This window comes from Drosophila miranda, assembly GCF_003369915.1.
Source record: "Drosophila miranda strain MSH22 chromosome Y unlocalized genomic scaffold, D.miranda_PacBio2.1 Contig_Y1_pilon, whole genome shotgun sequence".
In the NCBI taxonomy this organism is placed as follows: Eukaryota; Metazoa; Arthropoda; class Insecta; order Diptera; family Drosophilidae; genus Drosophila; species Drosophila miranda.
Window position 1 is genome coordinate 8,337,520 of NW_022881603.1, and position 13,457 is coordinate 8,350,976.

The window sequence follows — 13,457 nt, forward strand, 5'->3', positions numbered from 1 at the left end:
AGGATCAGGATGAACATCCGCTGGATAGCGTCCCGCAGGAAGGACGAGCTGCAGAGCCTAGCTAAGGAGTTTGGACTAGGAGAAACTGGGACTGTAGAGGACCTACGAAGCCGGATCACCGCATTCATCGCACGCCCTGGGCACCCCGAAGCCGTGCAGGCAAGGCTGGACGATTTGGCTACGCACTTTGGGAACATACCGAGCCCCAGGGACCACCGGAGTCCAGCCACGTCACCCGGGCCAGAGAGCCGGGCGAAGATGGAAGACAGCAAGGAGGGACCAAAACTGCGATTAATTGTACCCGAGCTGCCCAGCACGAGCCAAGGATCCACCCACGGATACCGCGAGTCAGCAACCGAGACACCGGCCGCCCAGGACGAGAAACCACAACGAGCTGCCCAAGGACCACTCCAAGGAACCAGACCAGAGGCGTCCAGCAAGAACCACGCGCCAGTACCCACTACCGCTGGACCCCTGGCCACGCCTAGCCACCAGACAACCACGGAAGGTGAACATCCACGTCTTCCTCAGGGACATCGGGTCTCACGCCCCGGATGGGGTGAGATCTCGTACTCGTTACTGGCGGACAAACTCCGGAAATGGTGATTTACTTTCGACGGCCACGCGGACCCACTAGCGTTCATCGAAAGGCTCGAGGAGCGAGTGGAATCATACGGCGGGAGCCATCTCCGGTCTCCTTACAGGTAAGACCGAAGGATGGTTCCGAACTTTTCAGATGCAGGGACAGAATTGGACAGACTTTCGGAAAGAATTCCTAGAATTCGACCATGCCCACCAGATACTTCCAGCGGCTGGAAGACACCATACGAAGTCGGGAACAGAAGCCCAAAGAATCCTTTCGGGATTACCTTATCGAGTTGCGTCTGATGATGCAACGAGCCCAGTATACTCGGGAACAGGAACTCGAGCGGATCTACGAAAATCTCCGTCCGGAGTATCAAATGTATACGCGCAGACAAGATTTCCGATCACTCACAGAATTGCCCCAGCTCGTCTCGGCCTACGAACCCGCGCGGGACCGAGACGCACTCCGCAGCATCGGGACCACGCAGAACCATCGACCCCGTGCCGCCTTTACCGGCAATGGAACCAACCCCCAACGGGGCAACACACACGAGACGCCCGGGAAAACCGAGATCGCCAACCGAGGAATCGGCCAGGAGGAAGAGCAAGCGATCGATGTACAACGAACCTGCCGGAACTGTGGGGAAAACGGCCATTTCAGTGGTGCGTGCACAAACCGACAGAAGCTGTTCTGTTGGGAATGTGGCCACCGAGGGGTCCGGACCATCAACTGCTGCCGGAAACCAGCGTCGGGAAACGGGTCGGGTCTCCGCCCAAATGGGACATGGACGGAGGCGCGCACCCAGGAACAGGAGAAACCCACCCATTAAGCATGACCGGAGGAAGCATCGCTGCCCTGGTGGACATCAATGGGAGAGCATTTGTTGCCACCCTCGACACTGGAGCCACGCGATCCTTCATCAGTGAGCGGCTGGCGAACGAGATAGGGACGACCGAGAACAGGCGAGAGGTGAGGACCAGGATCCGCCTGGCAGATGGAACCAGGAAGGAGATCAACCAAGCGATAGCAGTCACAGTGCGCCTGGATCAGCAAGAAACACAGGTAGCTCTTCTTATACTCCCCACGGTATTAGACGACTTCATCTTGGGGCTCGACTTCCTCTGTGGCATTCGCGCAAGGATCCACTGCGGACGGGCATATCTACAGCTGAAGCTGCAGCAGAAACCCGCCGGGACGATACCATCATGCACCGCCCAACCACGCCCACGGTCTGTCACGTTTGCGGACTCCACTGCCATCCGAGACCAGCCGCAGACCAACACCCCACAGCCAACCACGAACCATCCAACCGCAGTGACAACAAAGCCCTACCAGACAAGATCAAGCAACAACCCCAGGACTACGCCACCACAACAGGACACGCAGAAAGCTACGACGGAAAGAACTGCGACACCGATGGAACCAACCATGGCCAGTTCCCCAGCACGAACCCTGACACCAACAGGACAACGCAACAAAACGAAGACTTTGGCAGACACAGCTACGGCTCCACTGAATCAATCCAGGGCCAGCTCGTCGAACCAGGAGTCACTAACAGGACGCAGCAGGAAGCAAGGGACTTTGGCAGAGACAGCTACGGCTCCACTGGATCAATCCAGGGCCAGCTCGTCGAACCAGGAGTCACCAACAGGAGACAGCAGGAAACAAAGGACTTGGGCAGAGACAGCTACGGCTCCACTGGATCAGTCTAGGGCCAGCTCGTCGAACCAGGAGTCACCAACAGGACACAGCAAGAAGCAAGGGACTTTGGCAGAGACAGCTACGGCTCCACTGGATCAATCCAGGAACAGCTCGTCGAACCAGGAGTCACTAACAGGACACAGCAGGAAGCAAGGGACTTTGGCAGAGACAGCTACGGCTCCACTGGATCAATCCAGGGCCAGCTCGTCGAACCAGGAGTCACCAACAGGACACAGCAGGAAGCAAGGGACTTTGGCAGAGACAGCTACGGCTCCACTGGATCAATCCAGGGCCAGCTCGTCAAACCGGGAGTCAGCAACAGGACCCAGGAATCACCAGGATACTCCAGCAAAGATAGCTGCGGCCCCGCGGGATCAATCCAGGGCCAGCTCATCGAACCGGGAGTCACCACGTAGTCACCCAACACGACAGCCATCACGCAAGCCACGAACCCCGATACCACAGGTCGAGATCACAGAAACCCCGACGACGGACTACCAACTGGAGCCATTAGCCGACGCCGAGATAGCTCGGGAACGCAACCCGTTTCGCCCAGCCGACTCGGATGACTACGAGAACGCGATCTTGGCCACCATTACCGCCCTGGAACTGGAGGACCTATAGCCGTGGCAGCAAGCCCTATACCCCACAACAAAACCCCACGGAACGAGCCAACAGGACGATCAAAACCATGATCGCCCAGTAAATCGATGGAGACCAGCGGACATGGGACGAGCTGCTGCCCGAACTCAGCCTAGCCATCAACAGCAGCACATCGGACACCACAGGCTTCAGCCCAGCATTCATCGTACTCGGCCGGGAACCTCGGTTGCCTGGAGCCTTGTACGAAGAGGCGACCCCAGGACTAGGCGAAGTGACAGAGATCCCAACCGACAAGGCCAAGCGACTCAAGGAAATCTTCGCCATCGTACAGGAAAATACCCAGCAGGCATCACAGACGCAGAGCAGGAACTACAACCTACGTCGACGCGAATGGAGACCCACGATCGGGACGCTCGTGATGCTACGCCAACATCACCTGTCCAAAGCGGCGGACAACTTCGCTGCCACAACTTCGGGCCTTACAAAGTAGTAAAATTTATTTCCCCCACCATAGCACGACTCCAGAAGCATCCGCGAAGACAACGACGAACAGCCGGACTAGCCGACCTCAAGGCCTACCACGACCACGAGCACACCCTCACCAGCGACGACGTCGAGCACACCCTCACCAGCGAAAACGAAGAAGACAACGAAGACAACGATGAGGACGACCCCAGCACCAGGAAAACCGCGAGTTCATGAGGGCCACTTATGGTAGTGCGCTGCCGTAATGTCCTCGCCCCACAAGGGGCAACCGCGTACACACGCAGTAAGATAGCTTAACTCCCCTTAGGGGATTAGAGTAAGAAATAGCCAGAAACTAGAAAATGCACCGATCAGGGAAACCCATGGCACAGGGCACATCAGTGGCACAGGTCAGGTTCTAACCAAACAAGGTTTCTTCCCCCACCAGATCCGACATGGACAACCCAAGGACGAGCGGCGCACAGCCTCTAGAGGCAAAGGATGGCACGGAAGGGCATCCTAGGGGTGCGTCGCCGCCCAGCTCAAGGCAACCACGGTCCACGACCAGCCAATCACAAGCAAGGCACCACTCCCCGACCCCGCAAGCAGAACCGGGCAACATCACGCAGCATGGACCATCAACAGGAGAACCCAAACGGCCCGATCCCGGACACCAGCTGGGACGACGGGTGGCACGCCAGACTGCAGGAGTGGGACGCGCAGGAGGAGGCGGCAGCCCCGGAAAGAGGGGAGAATCCCGATTGGCAGCCGCTGGACCACGCACCAATGAAGTGGCTATCGCCAGTTCCCACCGACCACAACGCCCCGAACCCGGAACCGACGAGCTGCACGGCCCGAGAGGCCGAACCAGGAAACCCGAGCCAACCAAAGGAGGACAGCGACCTGTCATTGGGCTTGGAAGAGGCAGAGGCGGGCGGACTGCTCACAGCGTTCGAGGAGATGCCCGAGCTAAACGCGCTGCAGGAGGAGCAGGAATGGCCAATCGCCCCAGTCGCCTGGCGGGTAAGCACGCCTGACCGCCATCCCGCAAAGCCTGCTGGAAGGCGCCAGCGCTCAGGCAAACGCGGCGCGTCACGGGCGCAGCCGGATCCGCAGCCTAGAACACCACCACGGCCAACGCTTCCACGTATGCATCAGCGGAAATTTGGTGCGCATTTCACCGCGCCCCACCCCGAAGTAGGAAGGGAGTGTGAAGGCATAAGCCTCCACAACACTGACCACGACACCATGCCCTGAAGGGACCGCCCCGACGGCTTGTTATCTAATTTCATTATTATCTCAGTTCATTATCACTATTATCCGATTTTATTACCAAGACAAGCAACAATGAATCCTTATTTTCACCCATTAAAGTAAGAAATAGGCTAAGAAACCCGAAAACAGTAGGCCTTTTTTACTTATTAGAACTAAGAGAACCAACACGTAAGAGAGACGCACACTACGGCCACGCAGCGAAGAGAGACGCACACCACGGCTATACGAAGGCGAAGAGAACCAACACGAAAGAGATACGCTCTTACGCCCACGCAGCCAACGCAAGGAAGAGAACGGCTATACGCAGACGAAAAGAGACAACATGAAAGAGAGCGAAGCGGCAGAGAAGCCGCCGATCGGTCTTACGCCCACGCAGCCGAGGAAAAGAGCCGACGGCGAAGCAGGCAATACACCCACGCAGCTATACACCCACGCAGCCGAGGCCGGCAGCCGAAGGCGGCGCAGCAGCGAAGCGGCAGAGAAGCTGCGAAAAAGAAAAGCCGAGGCCTGGCACGGTCCAGCGCGAACCAAGCTCGGGAGTGATCTCCGAGGGCTGAGCCAGACCGGTTGTGCGGCGGAAGCCAAAATAGATGTGAAAAACTAGCCGTGAGCGCGCCGTGTACGCAATAAGCCGGGTTCGCCCGCACGCGGAGAATGAAACCAGCTGTGACCGCACCCACGCGGTGTGCAAAGGAAGCCACCGAAGTGACGAGGACCCGCCGTGGGGGAACAGGACCCAAAGAAGGGACACAAGGGTGAGCCACCTCACGTATGTGAGCTCTGGGGGGATAGCTCGGTGCAGTAGGCAGGTATAAGCAGAACATTCCCGCAGTTTCTTTACATATCCATGCCCACATGTTGTTTATGATATTTTTTTTGGCGTTTATTTCCCCGCTGCAGGCTCGGGATTTTAAGTAGGGAAATGATCCGAAAACAATAAAGACACCAACCTCAACCCAATCTCTGCCTCAGAACATTCGCCCGTAGGAGTCACTCACTCCCTCCCCCTCTCTTCCCTTTTCCCGGGAGGCCCGGCGAAGTGGATGTGAGTCGTGGATTCACGCGGCATTCGCAAAGCTGGGTTCCCTCTCCTACACCCTCGCCCGGGGGACCCGGCGACGCAGATGTGAGTCGTGGATCATGCGGCATCTGCTAGGCTGGGCTCCCCTCTCCCACACCTTTCCGATCCCTGACCCAAACCCCGTCTCCCGCCTCACATGACCCCAACGCCCGTCTCTGCAGCTCCCAAGCACGGCTTCACCCACGCCTCGTGGCCGGGCCAGGCCCGACCGTCCCACGATCCACCCCACGGGCGCGCTTTCGCTGCGAACGGCTCTCCCCTTAGGTCCTCACACAACAAATTTTGCTGTGGGGAAGGACCGGGCCCTGGACAGACTGAGAAGCTGTACCTCGGCCTGAGAACTTCCTTACAGATGGCGTCCGAGCAGGGACTCACGAGGGGAGAGTCGGTGAGCATAGGGAATAAGTGAAAAGCAGTTAAAAGTGAAAAGGGAACCAAGCAGCAGCCAACAATTAAAAGGCAAGACCCACAAAAGCAAAACAGCAAACGATGCTTAGGAGCCACGGATCAGAAAAAGCAGCAGGAGAAAAGGAAGGAAAACTTAAAATCAGTGATTAGCAGCCAAAAATCAGAGTCCCGGCGAATAGCCAGCACCAATCTTTGATCCCTCGACTTATGTACAGCTGAGGCTGGCTTCTCTAATACCCCCCAAGCAACAGCCGCCGGCACGTGTCCCAGACGCGCCGGCGAAAACCACGCGGGAAACAAAAAAAAACCACGCAGCCAGCCACCTACGAGGCAGAAAGAGACGGGGAGAGACGCGAAAAACCACGCGGCCAGCCACCTACGCGACAGAAAGGGACGGGGAGAGACGCCGAAGACACAGCACCGCGTGCCGGGAGAAAATGGCCGCGGACGGCGCCTAAAACTTTGGCACGCGACGGCGACAAAGCGGCCCCAGCGACAGAGTAGCAAAGCAGCAGCAGCGGCGCAGCGGCAGAGCAGCAAAGCAGCAGCGACAGAGCAACGAGGCAGCGGCAGAGCGGAGAAGCAGCAGCGACAGAGCAACGTGGCAGCGGCAGAGCGGAGAAGGCGCAGCGACAGAGCAGCGAGGCAGTGACAGAGCAGCGAGGCAGTGACAGAGCAGCGAGACAGTGACAGAGCAGCCAAGCAGTGACAGAGCAGCGAGGCAGTGACAGAGCAGCGAGACAGTGACAGAGCAGCCAAGCAGTGACAGAGCAGCCAAGCAGCGAAGCAGCGGTAGAACAACGGAGCAGCGACGGACAGCCGGCGATCGCAGAGGAGCAGCTACATGGCAGAGGAGCCCTCGGCCACAAAGCCCTGGCCACGGCCAATATAAGGCGGAGCAGGAACACCGGTCAAGACAGTTGTTACCGAGCAGTCAGACAGTCATTACCGGGCAGTCAGGCAGTTGTTACCGAGCAGTCAGACAGTCATTACCGGGCAGTCAGGTATTTGTTACCGAGCAGTCACACAGTTACCACCGAGCAGTCAGACAGAACCTTTCCCTGTACCGCGCCACGTATCCTTCGACAGGATCATCCAACCCAGTGCTGTGTATCCTAGTACAGGATCACCGATCTAGTACCGTGCCGCGTGCCCTTCGAACAGGATCCCCCACCCCAGTGCCGTGTATCCTAGTATAGGATCACCGATCCAGTACCGTGCCGCGTGTCCTTCGAACAGGACTCTCCACCCAGTGCCGCGTATCCTAGTACAGAAGCCCCAGACCCAGTACCGTGCTGATAAGGACTCGTACCGGTGCCCCGATTAGTGTACCAGGATCAGGATGAACATCCGCTGGATAGCGTCCCGCAGGAAGGACGAGCTGCAGAGCCTAGCTAAGGAGTTTGGACTAGGAGAAACTGGGACTGTAGAGGACCTACGGAGCCGGATCACCGCATTCATCGCACGCCCTGGGCACCCCGAAGCCGTGCAGGCAAGGCTGGACGATTTGGCTACGCACTTTGGGAACATACCGAGCCCCAGGGACCACCGGAGTCCAGCCACGTCACCCGGGCCAGAGAGCCGGGCGAAGATGGAAGACAGCAAGGAGGGACCAAAACTGCGATTAATTGTACCCGAGCTGCCCAGCACGAGCCAAGGATCCACCCACGGATACCGCGAGTCAGCAACCGAGACACCGGCCGCCCAGGACGAGCAACCACAACGAGCTGCCCAAGGACCACTCCAAGGAACCAGACCAGAGGCGTCCAGCAAGAACCACGCGCCAGTACCCACTACCGCTGGACCCCTGGCCACGCCTAGCCACCAGACAACCACGGAAGGTGAACATCCACGTCTTCCTCAGGGACATCGGGTCTCACGCCCCGGATGGGGTGAGATCTCGTACTCGTTACTGGCGGACAAACTCCGGAAATGGTGATTTACTTTCGACGGCCACGCGGACCCACTAGCGTTCATCGAAAGGCTCGAGGAGCGAGTGGAATCATACGGCGGGAGCCATCTCCGGTCTCCTTACAGGTAAGACCGAAGGATGGTTCCGAACTTTTCAGATGCAGGGACAGAATTGGACAGACTTTCGGAAAGAATTCCTAGAATTCTTCCTGCCCCCAGATACTTCCAGCGGCTGGAAGACACCATACGAAGTCGGGAACAGAAGCCCAAAGAATCCTTTCGGGATTACCTTATCGAGTTGCGTCTGATGATGCAACGAGCCCAGTATACTCGGGAACAGGAACTCGAGCGGATCTACGAAAATCTCCGTCCGGAGTATCAAATGTATACGCGCAGACAAGATTTCCGATCACTCACAGAATTGACCCAGCTCGTCTCGGCCTACGAAACCGCGCGGGACCGAGACGCACTCCGCAGCATCGGGACCACGCAGAACCATCGACCCCGTGCCGCCTTTACCGGCAATGGAACCAACCCCCAACGGGGCAACACACACGAGACGCCCGGGAAAACCGAGATCGCCAACCGAGGAATCGGCCAGGAGGAAGAGCAAGCGATCGATGTACAACGAACCTGCCGGAACTGTGGGGAAAACGGCCATTTCAGTGGTGCGTGCACAAACCGACAGAAGCTGTTCTGTTGGGAATGTGGCCACCGAGGGGTCCGGACCATCAACTGCTGCCGGAAACCAGCGTCGGGAAACGGGTCGGGTCTCCGCCCAAATGGGACATGGACGGAGGCGCGCACCCAGGAACAGGAGAAACCCACCCATTAAGCATGACCGGAGGAAGCATCGCTGCCCTGGTGGACATCAATGGGAGAGCATTTGTTGCCACCCTCGACGAGGGAGCCTCGCGATCCTTCATCAGTGAGCGGCTGGCGAACGAGATAGGGACGACCGAGAACAGGCGAGAGGTGAGGACCAGGATCCGCCTGGCAGATGGAACCAGGAAGGAGATCAACCAAGCGATAGCAGTCACAGTGCGCCTGGATCAGCAAGAAACACAGGTAGCTCTTCTTATACTCCCCACGGTATTAGACGACTTCATCTTGGGGCTCGACTTCCTCTGTGGCATTCGCGCAAGGATCCACTGCGGACGGGCATATCTACAGCTGAAGCTGCAGCAGAAACCCGCCGGGACGATACCATCATGCACCGCCCAACCACGCCCACGGTCTGTCACGTTTGCGGACTCCACTGCCATCCGAGACCAGCCGCAGACCAACACCCCACAGCCAACCACGAACCATCCAACCGCAGTGACAACAAAGCCCTACCAGACAAGATCAAGCAACAACCCCAGGACTACGCCACCACAACAGGACACGCAGAAAGCTACGACGGAAAGAACTGCGACACCGATGGAACCAACCATGGCCAGTTCCCCAGCACGAACCCTGACACCAACAGGACAACGCAACAAAACGAAGACTTTGGCAGACACAGCTACGGCTCCACTGAATCAATCCAGGGCCAGCTCGTCGAACCAGGAGTCACCAACAGGACGCAGCAGGAAGCAAGGGACTTTGGCAGAGACAGCTACGGCTCCACTGGATCAATCCAGGGCCAGCTCGTCGAACCAGGAGTCACCAACAGGAGACAGCAGGAAACAAAGGACTTGGGCAGAGACAGCTACGGCTCCACTGGATCAGTCTAGGGCCAGCTCGTCGAACCAGGAGTCACCAACAGGACACAGCAAGAAGCAAGGGACTTTGGCAGAGACAGCTACGGCTCCACTGGATCAATCCAGGGCCAGCTCGTCGAACCAGGAGTCACTAACAGGACACAGCAGGAAGCAAGGGACTTTGGCAGAGACAGCTACGGCTCCACTGGATCAATCCAGGGCCAGCTCGTCGAACCAGGAGTCACCAACAGGACACAGCAGGAAGCAAGGGACTTTGGCAGAGACAGCTACGGCTCCACTGGATCAATCCAGGGCCAGCTCGTCAAACCGGGAGTCAGCAACAGGACCCAGGAATCACCAGGATACTCCAGCAAAGATAGCTGCGGCCCCGCGGGATCAATCCAGGGCCAGCTCATCGAACCGGGAGTCACCACGTAGTCACCCAACACGACAGCCATCACGCAAGCCACGAACCCCGATACCACAGGTCGAGATCACAGAAACCCCGACGACGGACTACCAACTGGAGCCATTAGCCGACGCCGAGATAGCTCGGGAACGCAACCCGTTTCGCCCAGCCGACTCGGATGACTACGAGAACGCGATCTTGGCCACCATTACCGCCCTGGAACTGGAGGACCTATAGCCGTGGCAGCAAGCCCTATACCCCACAACAAAACCCCACGGAACGAGCCAACAGGACGATCAAAACCATGATCGCCCAGTAAATCGATGGAGACCAGCGGACATGGGACGAGCTGCTGCCCGAACTCAGCCTAGCCATCAACAGCAGCACATCGGACACCACAGGCTTCAGCCCAGCATTCATCGTACTCGGCCGGGAACCTCGGTTGCCTGGAGCCTTGTACGAAGAGGCGACCCCAGGACTAGGCGAAGTGACAGAGATCCCAACCGACAAGGCCAAGCGACTCAAGGAAATCTTCGCCATCGTACAGGAAAATACCCAGCAGGCATCACAGACGCAGAGCAGGAACTACAACCTACGTCGACGCGAATGGAGACCCACGATCGGGACGCTCGTGATGCTACGCCAACATCACCTGTCCAAAGCGGCGGACAACTTCGCTGCCACAACTTCGGGCCTTACAAAGTAGTAAAATTTATTTCCCCCACCATAGCACGACTCCAGAAGCATCCGCGAAGACAACGACGAACAGCCGGACTAGCCGACCTCAAGGCCTACCACGACCACGAGCACACCCTCACCAGCGACGACGTCGAGCACACCCTCACCAGCGAAAACGAAGAAGACAACGAAGACAACGATGAGGACGACCCCAGCACCAGGAAAACCGCGAGTTCATGAGGGCCACTTATGGTAGTGCGCTGCCGTAATGTCCTCGCCCCACAAGGGGCAACCGCGTACACACGCAGTAAGATAGCTTAACTCCCCTTAGGGGATTAGAGTAAGAAATAGCCAGAAACTAGAAAATGCACCGATCAGGGAAACCCATGGCACAGGGCACATCAGTGGCACAGGTCAGGTTCTAACCAAACAAGGTTTCTTCCCCCCACCAGATCCGACATGGACAACCCAAGGACGAGCGGCGCACAGCCTCTAGAGGCAAAGGATGGCACGGAAGGGCATCCTAGGGGTGCGTCGCCGCCCAGCTCAAGGCAACCACGGTCCACGACCAGCCAATCACAAGCAAGGCACCACTCCCCGACCCCGCAAGCAGAACCGGGCAACATCACGCAGCATGGACCATCAACAGGAGAACCCAAACGGCCCGATCCCGGACACCAGCTGGGACGACGGGTGGCACGCCAGACTGCAGGAGTGGGACGCGCAGGAGGAGGCGGCAGCCCCGGAAAGAGGGGAGAATCCCGATTGGCAGCCGCTGGACCACGCACCAATGAAGTGGCTATCGCCAGTTCCCACCGACCACAACGCCCCGAACCCGGAACCGACGAGCTGCACGGCCCGAGAGGCCGAACCAGGAAACCCGAGCCAACCAAAGGAGGACAGCGACCTGTCATTGGGCTTGGAAGAGGCAGAGGCGGCCGGACTGCTCACAGCGTTCGAGGAGATGCCCGAGCTAAACGCGCTGCAGGAGGAGCAGGAATGGCCAATCGCCCCAGTCGCCTGGCGGGTAAGCACGCCTGACCGCCATCCCGCAAAGCCTGCTGGAAGGCGCCAGCGCTCAGGCAAACGCGGCGCGTCACGGGCGCAGCCGGATCCGCAGCCTAGAACACCACCACGGCCAACGCTTCCACGTATGCATCAGCGGAAATTTGGTGCGCATTTCACCGCGCCCCACCCCGAAGTAGGAAGGGAGTGTGAAGGCATAAGCCTCCACAACACTGACCACGACACCATGCCCTGAAGGGACCGCCCCGACGGCTTGTTATCTAATTTCATTATTATCTCAGTTCATTATCACTATTATCCGATTTTATTACCAAGACAAGCAACAATGAATCCTTATTTTCACCCATTAAAGTAAGAAATAGGCTAAGAAACCCGAAAACAGTAGGCCTTTTTTACTTATTAGAACTAAGAGAACCAACACGTAAGAGAGACGCACACTACGGCCACGCAGCGAAGAGAGACGCACACCACGGCTATACGAAGGCGAAGAGAACCAACACGAAAGAGATACGCTCTTACGCCCACGCAGCCAACGCAAGGAAGAGAACGGCTATACGCAGACGAAAAGAGACAACATGAAAGAGAGCGAAGCGGCAGAGAAGCCGCCGATCGGTCTTACGCCCACGCAGCCGAGGAAAAGAGCCGACGGCGAAGCAGGCAATACACCCACGCAGCCATACACCCACGCAGCCGAGGCCGGCAGCCGAAGGCGGCGCAGCAGCGAAGCGGCAGAGAAGCTGCGAAAAAGAAAAGCCGAGGCCTGGCACGGTCCAGCGCGAACCAAGCTCGGGAGTGATCTCCGAGGGCTGAGCCAGACCGGTTGTGCGGCGGAAGCCAAAATAGATGTGAAAAACTAGCCGTGAGCGCGCCGTGTACGCAATAAGCCGGGTTCGCCCGCACGCGGAGAATGAAACCAGCTGTGACCGCACCCACGCGGTGTGCAAAGGAAGCCACCGAAGTGACGAGGACCCGCCGTGGGGGAACAGGACCCAAAGAAGGGACACAAGGGTGAGCCACCTCACGTATGTGAGCTCTGGGGGGGATAGCTCGGTGCAGTAGGCAGGTATAAGCAGAACATTCCCGCAGTTTCTTTACATATCCATGCCCACATGTTGTTTATGATATTTTTTTTGGCGTTTATTTCCCCGCTGCAGGCTCGGGATTTTAAGTAGGGAAATGATCCGAAAACAATAAAGACACCAACCTCAACCCAATCTCTGCCTCAGAACATTCGCCCGTAGGAGTCACTCACTCCCTCCCCCTCTCTTCCCTTTTCCCGGGAGGCCCGGCGAAGTGGATGTGAGTCGTGGATTCACGCGGCATTCGCAAAGCTGGGTTCCCTCTCCTACACCCTCGCCCGGGGGACCCGGCGACGCAGATGTGAGTCGTGGATCATGCGGCATCTGCTAGGCTGGGCTCCCCTCTCCCACACCTTTCCGATCCCTGACCCAAACCCCGTCTCCCGCCTCACATGACCCCCAACGCCCGTCTCTGCAGCTCCCAAGCACGGCTTCACCCACGCCTCGTGGCCGGGCCAGGCCCGACCGTCCCACGATCCACCCCACGGGCGCGCTTTCGCTGCGAACGGCTCTCCCCTTAGGTCCTCACACAACAAATTTTGCTGTGGGG

The 13,457-nt window shown here is 58.1% G+C and overlaps 1 protein-coding gene across 1 annotated transcript; it reads left to right on the plus strand.

The window, feature by feature from the left end:
* The first annotated feature begins 4,833 nt into the window (after positions 1-4,833).
* On the plus strand, positions 4,834-13,042 carry LOC117190380. The gene is made up of 2 exons (XM_033395460.1): positions 4,834-5,385; positions 11,255-13,042. The coding sequence occupies exon 2, from the start codon at positions 11,308-11,310 to the stop codon at positions 12,061-12,063; it is 756 nt and encodes a 251-aa protein (XP_033251351.1). The 5' UTR covers positions 4,834-5,385; positions 11,255-11,307; the 3' UTR covers positions 12,064-13,042.
* The last annotated feature ends 415 nt before the right edge of the window (positions 13,043-13,457 follow it).

Coding starts and splice junctions, on each gene's coding strand:
- LOC117190380 (XM_033395460.1), top strand. CDS start 11,308: ATGGCACGGAAGGGCATCCTAGGGGTGCGTCGCCGCCCAGCTCAAGGC.